Genomic DNA, 15,291 nt, shown 5'->3' with positions numbered 1-15,291 from the left:
CAAGGAGCCTCCCTTGTGAGTCGACCCAAGCGGACGGTAACCACTTTGGGCAAACTCATTAGCGGACGACTGGAGCCCAGGTTCCCCAAACACAACTCCAACCAATGAAAACTCTTATCAATACAGATAAACACGCAAGTTAGGAAACACACACCCTCAGAAATGTAGCTTGGATCCACAGAGATATTTACGCCTACAAAATGTACTGAGTTTGACAGTGTTCTACCACGGTACAGACAGATTTTCAGGGGATGATAAATGGGTAGACAAATACCTAGCTCAATATTAGCTTTGACTATTTAAATCACATCCACAGGGGTTAGTAGCGCTCACGGATATTCACCATCTGGTGGCCATTTAAAAGTATTCTTTGAGGACGCAGTTGGAAGAAAAGTCTTTAGAGGACCTGAAGCATTACCCTGCATGGTGTTTACACAAACACACACTGACCACGCCGACCTGCTCCTTTGAAGCGAGCCATCTGTGCAATATCAGTGTCAATGATGTGCACACAAAAGGCACTTGGGCTTAATGTTATATAATCCTTGTAGGGGAAATTCTCTTTTTTCCTTCATCCGCCTTTCTATTACAAGGTCAACTGGCAGAGACGGTAACAGAACAGCAACCGTGGAAGAGGTTCAGTGTCTTACACACAGATAGTTAAGCCAGGTCCGGGCTATTACATGGACTTCATTGAACCGGGGTTGTCTGGTCAGGGATGATAGTCCTGCAAGTCTATAAAATACAACTGCTTTGTCCTAAAATGTTCCAGGCTCACAGTAGAAGTCTCCAGTGCAAAGCTCTTACCAGCAATTCTATTCTTTTTGTGGGAAAAACATGTTTTATTTTTTATTTTTATTACAAATAAAATTAAACGAAACCTCCCCAGGGGAGGAAATGTGGAAAAAGACATGAGGGTGAGATTATTTCGCCTTTAATCCCTCCGAATCAGCACCATTCAGAAATGCTTCGAGTTGGCATTTGCGTTGGCATTTCCACTGGCACAGGTCTGCGTTTCTTCAAGTCTCCGAGGGCTGTGGGTGTTTACCCTCCATAAAGCCTCACATTCATGCTGGTGAGATGCTCCAGGAAATAAAAGAAAGATTCTTGATCCCTCCGGCTTGTTCTAAGGCTGAATAATAAAATTAACATACTACTCCTCTAAATCGTATTTAATATGACCACGCAGCAATATTCAGTGCATGGCACCAATCCATTTTGAGATTATTTCTCGAATCTAAAGCCAGAACTACCTTCAAGCAGTAGGGACGCATTGATTATTTTGGGGCTGACACCGATAACTATATTATATTTTTAACAGCTGATCACCAAGGTGACTCAAAATGGATTTTCCGCTGCTAAATATTTATTTCTCCATTCTTCAGCAGTGTATTATATACACTATATAAGTGTATTACTTGACACAGCAAAAGTTCCAATAATACGCTGACTGTTTTATCAATGCTATGTGTCATTTCACAGAATATCCCTAACGCAGTGAATTTCTGTCCGTCTAAAGGTTCTCTTCTCACGACTACCATTAATTATGCTTTGTATCTTCTGTATTTTAGTTGTATCCAGATTTCAACCATGATGGACCAAATTCACCAATGGCTCTTCTTACCTGTTCATGCTTGGTGAGGCGCGTCTTGTTGTGGATGTCGGAGGAGACCAGGTTGAACTGGCGCTTCTCGGCCAGCAGCCGCAGCAGGATGACCACCGTCCTGCTGCCACACTTCCCCACACGGTTATACACCACCTGACTGGGGAACGGCAGTACCTACACACAAGCACAGAGAGACACATGGAGGAAAATATACTTTTTGTTTTTAATTTTACTAATCAAGGAAGTGATTCCCAAACAGGGATGCCAGATATCACTGGCCATGGACACTTGAGGCATATGTTTGATAATAGTAAAATATTGGTTATTTCTGCATGAGTATAACAAAATCCATGACTATATATTATAATGTGTCGTATGGCCTTCCATGAAAATCGAACAAATTCAGAATAAAATGAGTAGTGCTAGTATTGCATCTTTTGAATATCTCAAAATGGGTCTCAAAATGAATCGAGTTTGATGTGATCATGCTGTGTTTAGCATTGCTATATACTCATATACAACACTTCGTCCAAATCGTTTTCTTTATAACTCAGTAAATTACAAAACTATTGCGCTCTAGATGTTTTATGCTACTACATTACTATAGATAATTGACAGGCTTCTCTTTTTTGTGTGTTTTGCCGTTTTTATATCCACATATATATGTCCACTTGGGACCAACACCCGGAAGGGAGATCCCGTTTATATGTCCCTTTTCAACATGTCTTCCTTTTCCTTTTTGGAGGTTTCTCCTTGTTCATCAGAAGACTTCTTAGAGTTACAGTAAAGGGTCAAAGTGTCCACAGAATGTACGGCACTGAAGCCTGAAAGAGAGACAAACTGTGATGAAGGGCAAAATACAAATAGACTTGACTCAACATGACTGGATGGAGTACTAGACTCTGTCTCCTTAACCTCTGACCCCTGGTTCTCATGGCTATTCTCCTTAAGGGCTGAACCCACCATCACACACACACACACACACACACACACACACACACACACACACACACACACACACACACACACACACACACACACACACACACACACACACACACACACACACACACACACACACACACACACACACACACAACGCCTTAGTGAGCCAATCAATGAATGCTCTTCAACTTTGGACTATACAGACATCAACGGACGTTGTATTGACAAATTTCCGTTCTTAAGAATTGACTCACTCTCACTCTCACTCACTCACTCACTCACTCACTCACTCACACACACACACACACACACACACACACACATACAAATGATGAGTCACCAATAAAACTGGATGCTTGGTGATGAGTCAGACATTTTGCAGAGAGGACACAGTAAAACTTGTTCCAACACACCATGCCAGGGTAAGTTTCTTGCAAAAGCTTTGTTTTGCGGCCCTTACTTCGCAGACATGGAGGACAGCAGAACAAAAGAGCTTCTTATTTTCTGCTTTCTGAATACGTCACTCCCCCGCTCTACTCTCTCACTTCCACATCTACGAGTTTTGTAAAGCATTTCTCGCAAGTAGTGCTTCAAAAGTCCAAGGACCACAGATTTGACATTTAATGTAGATGTAATGGCCAATTTGAGGGGTTGTGATTACAGATGTGTGCTTGTAATAAAAATGCGAGAGGTTGTGAGATTTGTAGTTGTACTGGAAAACGGCCTAAAGTAAAAAAATTTTTTTTATAAAAGTATATATATATATGTATATATATATATATATATATATATATATATATATATATATATATATATATATATATATATATATATATATACACACACACACACATACACACACACACACACACACACACACACACACACACACACTACTCACAAAAAGTTAGGGTTATTTGGCTTTCGGGTGAAATTTCAGGATGAACCTAAAATGCACTATAACCTTTACAGGTGAACTTAGTTTGACCTTCTCTAAACTTTTGAATGCACATGTCCAACTGTTCAATGTTTCAGTACTTTTTGCACAACTTGCTGTTTTCTAACAAGGAGCTGAACGGCAAAATTCACAACAGCTGTTTGATCCATGAATCGACCAATACATTTCCTGGTTCAATTAGAATTGGTATTTAGACAGTCCTCTTCATCATGCTGTTCACATTTTGACATCATGAGACCAAGACGACACCTAACAACTGATCAACAGTACCTCACCATTGTGAGGCTTCAAACAGGATGTTCTCAGAGGGAAGTGGCCACTGAGCTTAGAGTGTCACAGCACAACTACTCGCAAAAAGTTAGGGATATTTGTTTTTCGGGGGAAATTTATGGAAAATGTAAGAAGTTCACACTACAGTGATATTATATCATGAAAGTAGGGCATTTAAGTAGAAGCATGCAATGGTGATTTCCTCATCTCAAACAATTGATTGAAACAAAAGCCAACAACAGCGGTGGGTTTACCACAACAAAAAATGTCAATGTCTCATTAACTTGTCATGTGTCCTTGAGCATCAATTACAGCTTGACAACAACGTCTCATGCTGTTCACAAGTCGACTTATTGTCTGCTGAGGCATGGCCCCCCACTCTTCTTGAAGGGCGGCCCTCAGGTCATTGAGGTTCTGGGGTACAGAGTTACGAGCCTCTACACGGCCACTCAGCTGATCCCATAGGTTTTCTATGGGATTCAGGTCTGGAGAAGGTGCAGGCCACTCCATTTGAGGAACCCCAGTCTCCAGCAGCCGTTCCCTAATGAAGCGACCTCGATGAGCTGGAGCATTGTCGTCCATGAAGATGAAATGAGGCCTGTGTTGTTCATGCAGGGGCACAATGACTGGATTAATGATGTTATTCAGGTAGTATGGGCTTGTCACTGTCCCATTCACAAAGTGTAGGGCAGTTCTGTATTGACTAGACACACCTGCCCACACTGTAACACCGCCACCACCAAAGGCTCGTCTGGTGACAACAGTGGCTGATGCATAGCGCTCTCCTTGACGTCTCCAACATCGTTGGCGGCCATCATTTCTGCTCAACGTGAATCGACTTTAATCAGAGAACAGCACTGAGGCCACTGGTCCCTCGTCCAGCGTCAATGCTCCCTGGCCCATGCAAGACGATGATGCCTGTGCCTGGTGGTGTGGTCAGGTTCCCTTGCAGGTCGTCTAGCACACAGACCACACTGATGTCAACGGTTTTGAATGGTCTGACGTGACACTTAGGTGCCTCTCACCTCCCTTAAATGTGCCTGGAGTTGAGTGGCATCATCATCCGGTTCCACAGGGCACTGTTCACAATGAAGCCCTCATCAGTGTGGGATGTGGCCAAAGGACGTCCACTTCTATGCCTTTCTGTGACTCTTCAGTCTCTGTATCTCTGTTGCAACCTGCTGATGACACTCTGCGACACACTAAGCTCAGTGGCCACTTCCCTCTGACAACATCCTGTTCTAAACCTCACAATGGGGAGGTACTGTTGATCAATTGTTAGGTGTTGTCTTGATCTCATGATGTCAAAATGTGAACAGCATGATGAAGAGGACTGTCTAAATACCAATTCTAATTGAACCAGGAAATGTATTGGTCGATTCATGGATCAAACACCTGTTGTGAATTTTGCCGTTCAGCTCCTTCTTAGAGAACAGCAAGTTGTGCAAAAAGTACTGAAACATTGAACAGTTGGACATGTGCGTTCAAAAGTTTAGAGAAGGTCAAACTAAGTTCACCTGTAAAGGTTATAGTGCATTTTAGGTTCATCCTGAGATTTCACCTGAAAGCCGAATATCCCTAACTTTTTGTGAGTAGTGTGTACACGCACGCACGCACGCACGCACGCACGCACGCACGCACGCACGCACGCACGCACGCACGCACGCACGCACGCACGCACGCACACACACACACACACACACACACACACACACACACACACACTTTTTGGGGTGGTGGCCAGTGAAATGTGGCATTTTTCCCATCCTGGCTTGTCCTTCCTCCGGGGGGTCAGCCAGGAGGGCAGCATTTGTCGACGCGCCTGGGGACCTGGTACCAAGTGTCCATCGCTGGTCAGACGATGGTGGTTGTGTGCTATAGGTTCTCACATCCTATTCTACAAGCTCTTGCATTTTGCAACACATTTACCTTCATAACAGTCTTAGTGATAGCTGACTGACTGGCTTTGAACCGCCTGAATGATTGTCTGTTCATACCAGGGTTAATGCACTGGTAATTGACCTTTTTACACTGCTTAAGTATCTACTTTATGTCTGTTCCTTCCTAGGTGTGTGTGTGTGTGTGTGTGTGTGTGTGTGTGTGTGTGTGTGTGTGTGTGTGTGTGTGTGTGTGTGTGTGTGTGTGTGTGTGTGTGTGTGAGAGACTTTGCATAAACTTTCTTAGGCTGAAAAGGTACATTTTCCCAGTACTAAGCAGTGTCCCACCCAAGCTCTCGCTCTGTGAAAACAGTTCGGATCTCTCTGAATGTTTGCCGCTGGCCAGCAAAAATACAGAGCCTGTCACAACAATGGACGGAGACAGCAGAGTGAGCGGGAAAGAGACTGGGAGAAGACATGACTGGATTCAAGGTTGAGGAAGAAGGGGTCGTAAAAGCGAGAAAACACGGGAGCGCTATCGGGAGAGCTTCCTGAAAACGTACTATCGGTATCGGGAAAAAGCAGAGAGGAGGAGGACCCAAGGCACTCAACTTGTATTGAAAATAAAGATCAAACCCCTTCATTCCAAATGATTACATTGGCAACCTTAACTGAACAAGATGAAGGAGCAAGATGCCAAATCACGTCAGTTATTATGATTTTGTGCAATTTTAACTTGCCAATTTTCCTCTTAAGGTTCAGTGCCTCGCTCCCTTGTTTCTATTTCTCCTAAGCTGTAACAACTATCATGAGGAGGCCGGGCCAACGCTCTATGCCTGTACTATCGCACAAGTTTCCGGTCTGATTTTCTTTCACAGGAAGTCATTGGAGATTGTCAAAGCTGCCTGCTATCAGCAGAAAACATAAGAGAAAAATGTGTTTAAAAGTGGACAGGGCTACTTTACTTTTATACCTACTTACACAGGCTTAGTTGACAGATATGCTTTATTCCATGTAGCCTCGAAAATAATGTGGATTAGTGCTGGAGGATATATCGTAATAACACCAATATTGTGATATGAGACTCGATAACGTCTGGGATTTTGGTTGTCGTAATGTTTGATAAAGTTAAATATTGTCTTTAAGTAAAGAAATACAATTTTATTTTCCTGAATTTAATACAGAATTTGGAGGTTCATTGCACCAGTTTACACCAATTAAATCCAATGATGAAAATGAAAGTATTTATCCCAGATAGGAGATAGCAGTGTCTGCAAAGTCCCCACACAACGCTGAGCCTATCACCGTAATGAGGCCTTGCAGGACATTACTCCCCGCTAATGACGAACGACTGTTTAAAATCCTTCGTCTGGTGTTGCGTAACAACATCAAACGAAGTTCTTCCTGTTTTGTCCCTGTCTCTAGAGAACCACCACGCGCATCATGAGAATTTTTAGTGTATAATCTTTCAAGTCGTCTTATTGTCGTTCTCCACTTTCCGCTGTGAGTGTTGTTTGGATTGCCTGCCCCCGGGGAATTCCATCAATACCTAATCCAGGGCAAAGAAAAAAAAACCTGTTGCGCAACAGTGGGTTTTTTTCTTTCCTTCAGTGTTTCTGGTCAACGCTTCCCCAGGTGCTTCCAGAAGTCAAGCTGCTTCGGTGGCACTTAGGGCTGTTATCCGAGCGCCGCAATAACCCACAGACACCGAGCAGGTGAGTAGATTAGCACGTTTCCTCTCTAACATCTGGCCTGTTTTATTATAACTTCCTTTCCGTTTTTTTTACACCCCCCCCCCCACCCCCCCCGCCCCCCGCCCCCCATCCATAAACACGCACTTGAGCTTCTATTTGGGTTTTCCACTTAAGTTAGATTGAATTTCGTTTGGGTGTCTCATGGTTGTGAAAGAGGCCTCCGGAGAGCGTTGTCAGCTGCCGATTTCCACACAATGTCGGCAAATTCCTGCTAACTAGTTTGGATAAATAACGACTGGCCTTCTGGTTAGTCATCCAAGGCAGCTAAATACGAAAACCATAATTTCGAAAACACATCTTTCAAAATTGTGCTTTGCCATTTTTAGCTAAGCCTGTGCCGGGTTCACGGCTCGCCGCCATCACTGAGTTCTTCATCCCACACAAAGTGAGGAACGCCATGTTGAGGTTTCAGTCAGTAGCTGCGTTCCAAATGGCCTTTAAGTTACCGCTATGGCTCCTGCTCCAGATGTTTCAGTCCGGATGCCTTTTTTATGTGCTGTTCCAATTGTTTAGGAAGCAGGAGAGGCAGTTTAATGAAGCCGCTGAAGCAGTTTGGACGTAGGGTACACCAGAGTTTCCTACCAGGAAAGTTTAATGGAGCTTCTTCTACCACGAGCAAGGCAAAAGCGCTATGTTGACGTCTCAATCAGGACACACATGTATGCTCAACACCTCCTGTGCTTAATGGCCCATTCACTCATCTTCACTTCCTGAGAGAAAAGGGAGGAGCCTGCTGCTCGAAACATCCGTTTGGTATTGTCTTATTCTGGAAAATTGAAGAGGTAGAATTAAACAGCTTCTCACTTTGTCAAAGACGTATATAGATACTGTATATTTTCTTTTGAAAACGGCAGCCTACAAAGTAGAAATCTGCTCATGAACGAATATATAGAAAACAAATAAATGGGTAAGAAAACACATGGCCGCATTCTTGCCATGCTTCCTCACACATAAAGAGTGATTGCTATTCATTCTGAGAGCTGTTTGGTTTTTCCATACACTCTCATTTTCGTCGAGCCTTTACTCTACTTCGATGATTTGAGAGTAGAATTTCACAATGTTAAAACGGAAGTGCTGCCACTGCTGGAGTTTGCTATAAAAGCCTAATTTCTGTTGAAAACATAAACAACAGAATTTCTGTGGAGCTATGGAGTACAAGATCATCAGAGACATGAATGATGCAGCGCGATCTGTTAACAGGGAATGAGCGTCATCTGCCTTCGTGACGGAGTGACGACAGACTTGGATTCCAGTTCAATTCCCAGCTAATATAGACACTAGTTACATCATCTGGGAGAGATGGTAAACGCAAGCTTCCATCTTGGAAATACCCTTCACGTCATCACCAACTCATCATCAATAGCCTACAATGGGATAATTACAATATCACCAGAGATGTGGAGTCGAGTCATTGTGCCTTGGACTCGATTCACTGTTTTGAAAACTTGCAACTTGACTTGATAGAAAATAAACGACTAGAGACTCAACTTGGACTTGGAAGTTAAAGACTCATGACTTGACTTGAGACATGATGACTGGAATGACTTGTTTGTGTTCATGTTCATTCACTAAAACTTCAACTAAAATGCGATCGGAAAACAAAAATGTGTTTTGTTCGGGCTCGGTGGTCCCTCTCACCTCATGTTGTCACGGTTTGGTAGCAGACGGCCAGATGTTGTAGTAATCCATGAATGGTGAGCACGGGGACTCCAAATGACGTCACATATTGCCGTGAAACAGTTCTGCCACTGATTGCGACATAGTTATAAACGGTTTAACAGACTGACCCAAATCAGTCGTTATTTGACTTTTTCAACCACATCGGGATTGGCAGTTATGCAGCCGATGTGTCCCGATTTGAAAAACAAAAAGGTATAATAAACAAAAAAACACTGATTATTTATTCTGTACCTATCTGTTTTACATAACTTTTAAGCTATTCACCAAAATAAGCGCAGAAGTCCATCTAGGCAACATAAATCCATCCATGTTTGTTTACACTTGCGTTTAGACACGGACACGGCTCTCCAAGCAAATATTGTTTCGGAAGTCAAGCGTTCCATCAAAAAAAAAAAGTGTATCCATCAAAAAGTTCTTTATGTGTTTATTTTCTTTTTATTGGTTTGGTTATGAGTTAAATGTTCTCAAATGTAGAAAGTTTAATAAAATATTCATTTTGCAAATAGATTGAAAAATTCTGCACTTTTTGACAAAATATCGGTCAAAACATCAGTAATCGGTGGGCTTGGACTCTCCAAAATCACTATCACCATCGGACCTAAAAATGTGCCGTCGGTCGCGCTCCAAAAATATATATAGACAATTTTTATACCGTCTTACAATATATATCGTCATATCGCACAACCCTTATATTAAATATGAAATATTTAAATGTTCAACGTCAATGTTCACATGTGTAATGTTACCCGGTATGCCAGCGCACACTGGGCATTGTCCTGATTGGATGTTTTACCCTGTCAGTCAAGCTCCTCGCTACCTGAGGTTTTTTTCTGCGAGAAGCACTCATTACCGTCCCACTGGTTACGGACACACACACACACACACACACACACACACACACACACACACACACACACACACACACACACACACACACACACACACACACACACACACACACACACGAACACACACACACACACACACAACACACAACATGGCCAAGAGTCATCACTTTCAGTTCCAAAAATTTCCTTCAATCGTTTTCAAGAAAATAAATTTTTGCAAATCTGTTCATAACCTTTTGAGATATTGTGCAAACAGGCAGACAGACGGACAGAGGCTCAATTTCGCAAAGTTTGATGTGTGGTCTGGCTGTCAGTATTTCACTGTTTAAAAGTGATGGGGAGGGAATATTTTTTTGACTGAGAAGAAATATAAGCTTTTATAAAGTATTTGTTTTTTGTTTGATTACATTTATTTCACCGAATGTCAATAATTATAATACTAATTCAAATTATTGTCATACTTTTTGAACAGCTCAGATAGAATGGCCAATAACATAATTATTAGACAGGTACTAATACCTTATCTTTCTCTATATAAAGAGCGGATACTGCAGGTAAGCGCAAAAAGTGACTTGACTTGGTACTTGACTTGCTTTAAATGAGGAATTGACTCGACTTGACCAAGGAAAAATTACTTGGGACTTAATTGAGACTTGGACCAAATTACTTGAGACTTAATTGTGACATGGATAAGAAGTGTTGGTCACATGTCTGAACATCACCTAATTCATTAGTTTAAGCATTATTTACCTTACTTGCTTCTGCTTTTCCTCATTGCCTTTTACCAAAGAGTAGAAAAGTAATTAGTTGGTCTCAAATCATGTGACAGTTAATCATGATATGAACACACCTTTCCAGCAAACCTCCATCTTGGCGTAAAACGGGTTTAGCCGAGCTAAAATGCTAACACTTCCAAGTTGTTCCAACTGTGACTCCCACATGACGACATCCAGAGAGGGAGAAAACTCATTTTGTGCACACAGAGAAGTCTTTTAGTCTTGGCTGGTGGAGGCAGCTATCACAGCCAGAAAATGTATTTAGAAGGTTTTAGCGTCATAAATTGCATACTGTATATGTATCATAGACTGTTTATCGATTGAGCACCACATTGCTGCTTTACAGACAACTGTTGCTGTTTATTATAATAAACATATTTGTATTTTCTGAAGATCATACCTACTTATCCATAATGTGATGTAATCTACTCTGTCTGGACCGTGCTTTGAAAATGTTGTTTACACATGTCACACTTTATCCCACCAGCCAGACTAAGCTTAGTATCACAGACCATAAGAAGCCAACATGATAATAACTTTTTAAATTTTCCAATTGATATTTGACTTTTAACTCAAATGTTTAATATATAGATAATCGTTTTGCATACACTTCCACTTTCCACTGTAACAAATGTCAGACTAAACTGCAAAGCTTCGGCTTTTTTCTATATTTGAAATACAGAAAAAGGTAATACAGGTACTTCTCACTGAACGTCCTACCTGTTCAGACTTACGACCAGCTCTCTGACCAGTCGGTATTGTGCGCTGCGTACAATACGGCAGCATGCCCGCTGTGTGCGCGGCGTCTCAGTGTCAAGCATCTCGTCGTGCGTCACCCTTTCTCAGTCTCAGTGTCGTTCCCGCAGTCTGTCAGTGTTCACTACACAAGCGTTCACAATGGCCACGCCCCCTTACTGTGAAATAACATGGCTCCTCGCTTATCCACCAATTCCTTTGACGACCTGGTTGTAGAAACTGAATGGTTGTTAAGTGAGCAGTACCTGGACTTATTTCTGATATATTTCTTACATTTGACCCCGGCACCAAAGCCTGGGAGTGCACAGATTTACAATATGATCGAATGGAATAGTATAGATATACTGGCCATAGGGCTTTCCTCCTGATTTTTCAGAACAGCATCTCCTCCAAAAAAAGAAAATTTATATCAAATGGTGCCAGATAATTTCTCTTTTCCTTCTCAATAGCATTGGCATAAACCATGGCCAATGTTTTAAAATAGACAACACTAAAACCTAGATATAACCTGGATTAGTGGTGGGGGTCCGTAACAAGCCTTTCCTAGTGAGTAACACATAACATACAAACAAGGGCCAGATGTGAAGAGATTTAATCCATGCAGACGCTCACAACGGCCACAACCTGACTCAAAGATTAAACTCTACGCAACATAAACTCGCTGTCGAAACAAATGTGGATCAATAATGGGAAACACACTGTAATCACATCATAAGTATTGGGTCAGTCATTTGGAATGGGACATCTATCAAAACACAGAACGATGGAATGTGAGAGGGGCAAAATGGAAAAAAGAAATTTGCAAATAGAGGCAGAAATTGGGTTTTAATAGAGCAGAGGGAACGGATGGGAGTGCGGAAAAGAGTCCAAAGAAGAAAGAGCTCAGCAGAAGTAGAAGAAAAGGAGGCATAGAGGAGAGGCAGCCATGCAGGCGTGCAGCTGGATGCATAGAGGCTCCTGTGTCAGTGGCCTGTGTGTGTGCGTGTGTGTGTGTTTGTGTGTGTGTGTTTAGAGCGTTACTGTAGCGATGAAGCCCGTTCTCGTTGGGACCGAGAGCAAGTTCGCACGCAGCTCCCTCAGATAGACTGAACCCTTATCCCGACTGGACAGAACTGGCCCGGCTTGCAAACATAGCGCAGCACATCGGAGAGAGAGCGGGAGTGGGGGGGTGAAAGTAGGAGCAAAAGAGAAGGGAACTAAAGAGGGAGATAAGATTTGGGACTGCAGCACAAACTGTATTCTGTATTAGAGAGAGGAAGACAGACTTACTTTTGGAACAGCGGGGCCGTGGTCATCCATAAACGTAGATTCACCTACAACAACAAAAAAAAAAAAAAAAAAGTATGTTTTCAACCCACAAGTAAAAAACAATCAGGCTCATAAAGTGACTCCTCGATGTCCTCAAATCCTCACCACTCGTCTGAGGTGCTCAGCCGCCAAACTGGCTGGATGCCACACATTTGAGCACATGAAAGCCATTCACAGTTTGGGACTCAAACTCAGCCAGGTGAATCGGGTAAAATGTACAAAGTAAAATACACAGGCGGCAATTTCATTTATTACCTCAACACGAGCACAATGATTGAAAACTGATATACCCACCTTGGCAACCAGACCCACCCACGCAGGCACTCACCCATGCTTTCTGTCACCATCACCCCATGAAACACACGGCATTGCAAGTGTTGCGGATGTCGATGAAGAGTGAGTTATGGCCCATTTATACAGTATATTGAACGCGCTGCGACACTGTTTCATGTGAGAACAATGGGCTCCTTTCACAAGGCTGGCGTGCACACTGAGGATCTATGCCTCTCCTTTCAGCCCACTCTCCAAATTCAGACCCTGGCTTTGAGACAGCGGCCTTTTCTTCTCCGGCACGCCAAAGAGTGTCCAGAGACACCGAGACGCTATACTTCTCATCGCCACTACAACATTCACACGGAGCGTGGAAAGAGGAAGAAAGACTTCAAACTGGAGAATTAACACAATCTTTCTGAAGAAGATGAGTTAAAAACGTTGCTGGAAATATGTCGTGCCAAGGAAACTGGTGCAAGATAACAATCATGAGCTGATACCTTACTTTTCCTCTGGCACGGAAAAAGCTTTCCCTGTGGCACACACTGAGAGAAACTGTTTTGAGCTTGTGGTGGAAGCGCATTGTGTGCGACTCTGTAAGTACTGTTTATGCTTCAGATAGCGGCGCAGAGGCTTCAGGCAATTAGCCTCAGACTGCGATCCAATAAGCTGTGGTTTGCCTGGCGTCCAACCTCACACGTATGCAAAAACATACACTCACAAGAATGTACACACGGGCACACACACACACACAGACTGAGGCCAAGGTTCCTACATAGCCTAATTGTCTTCCTGCATTAGTGTGGTAGCGCTTTAATTCATCAGGTGCTAGGAGTGCATAAACACAGTGTGAGTGAGACAGCTGCACTGCACACGACCCCTCCCCCAGGTGTGTGACACACACCCACACACACACACACGCACGCACGCACGCTATGATCTTGGGCAGTGGCCGTGAGGAATGCAAAGAATTCCTGATTTGCAGATTGTGCCGAGGCATTTGGGGTCGTGGCAGGGCGGGGACACATCCAGGCAGACACCTCCTTGACGCCTGTCGCTGTCATCCCTCACGGACGACAACGACGACCACCGCCGCCGCCGCCGCCGCCGCCGCCGCCGCCGCCGCCGCCAACCCCCCACAACCCCACGTGTGTGCTTCTCCTTAGCCTTTTGGATTTGGATCTGGAACTGCGACTCATTTTTTCCAGGGTGTGAGGCTCATAAAAGCTGACAGCTGCCATCCAACTCCACCACCCACAGAGAGAGAGAGAGAGAGAGAGAGAGAGAGAGAGAGAGAGAGAGAGAAAATAGACTTGAAGAGCCACGAGGAGGATGTATAGTAGAAAGATTCCGTGTTGTGACTACTATTCTATGGTAGGAATGAGGAAGAGTGATCCAGGGGGGCTTCCCCAAGTTCAATACTGCAAGAATCCACGAACGGGATGCAATAGGCAACAGCCCATGACAGTTAAAGCACATTTCTTTTCTCTGTTTTTACAATGCTGCCGTCAGCTGTTTATTGTGGTTTAGAAATGGACATAACAAGAATTGGAGTCTGTATTGCATGCGCATGGATAGATGTACACAGATACAATATCGAGAATGAATGTATCTCTGAATGGCAGCAGTGTTGGCTTGGGGTGATGTGGAGCTATGAGGATGCAACAGCACACAAATACCACAGTTTGATATGTGACTCGGTTTTGCAGTCACAGTTCGCATAATGACTGTTTTGACGGCTATTGTATAATTGTTCAGTTTGTTACAAACCAACAGCTGGTGCAAATATGTGTATCGTTACATATGTACTGTATAGGATCTAGGGCTGACCGTCATGGCTTGGAAGTGATGTCACAGTTTTAGGTATATATGAGATATATTCAAAATGTATCAGTATTTCAAAGTGTTTACAAAAGCACAACATTATTGGGGCAAAGGGCCAGGGAAGGCCTTTCAAAAATAATATTCAGAGGTGCAAGACACTGTGTTAAAATATTCTTGTGCGCAAGAGAATGCATTGACATTTTTTGCATGTTCAAAAATGTGTTTGTGTGTGTAAGCAGCATTCATGTGTGTTTGTTCAGGGGTGAGTTGTGCATCTTTGTGTGTGAGAGGAAGGCAAATTGGAGTGATGGGAAAGCATAAGCATGTAGTCCAATTGTTAATTGGATTACTGTGTCACAAGATCTATGGACCTGCCACGGCAGCATTCCTGCTGCTGATTGGAGTTACCTGATGAATAC

At 43.1% G+C, this 15,291-nt stretch overlaps 1 protein-coding gene across 1 annotated transcript in view; it reads right to left on the bottom strand.

Moving 5' to 3' along the window:
- usta (uronyl 2-sulfotransferase a) overlaps window positions 1–15,291 on the bottom strand; it is a 63,004-nt gene that overhangs the window by 15,491 nt on the left and 32,222 nt on the right. Inside the window, exons 2-3 of the mRNA XM_080019391.1 lie at window positions 12,740–12,783; window positions 1,625–1,780 (exon numbers count right to left, since the gene is read on the bottom strand). Of these exons, the coding sequence (XP_079875517.1) occupies window positions 1,625–1,780; window positions 12,740–12,783 (200 nt within the window). The remainder of the gene's footprint in view (window positions 1–1,624; window positions 1,781–12,739; window positions 12,784–15,291) is intronic.

Source organism: Zeus faber, assembly GCF_960531495.2.
Source record: "Zeus faber genome assembly, chromosome: 2".
Taxonomy (NCBI): Eukaryota; Metazoa; Chordata; class Actinopteri; order Zeiformes; family Zeidae; genus Zeus; species Zeus faber.
This window is presented reverse-complemented; position numbering and strand designations above follow the sequence as displayed.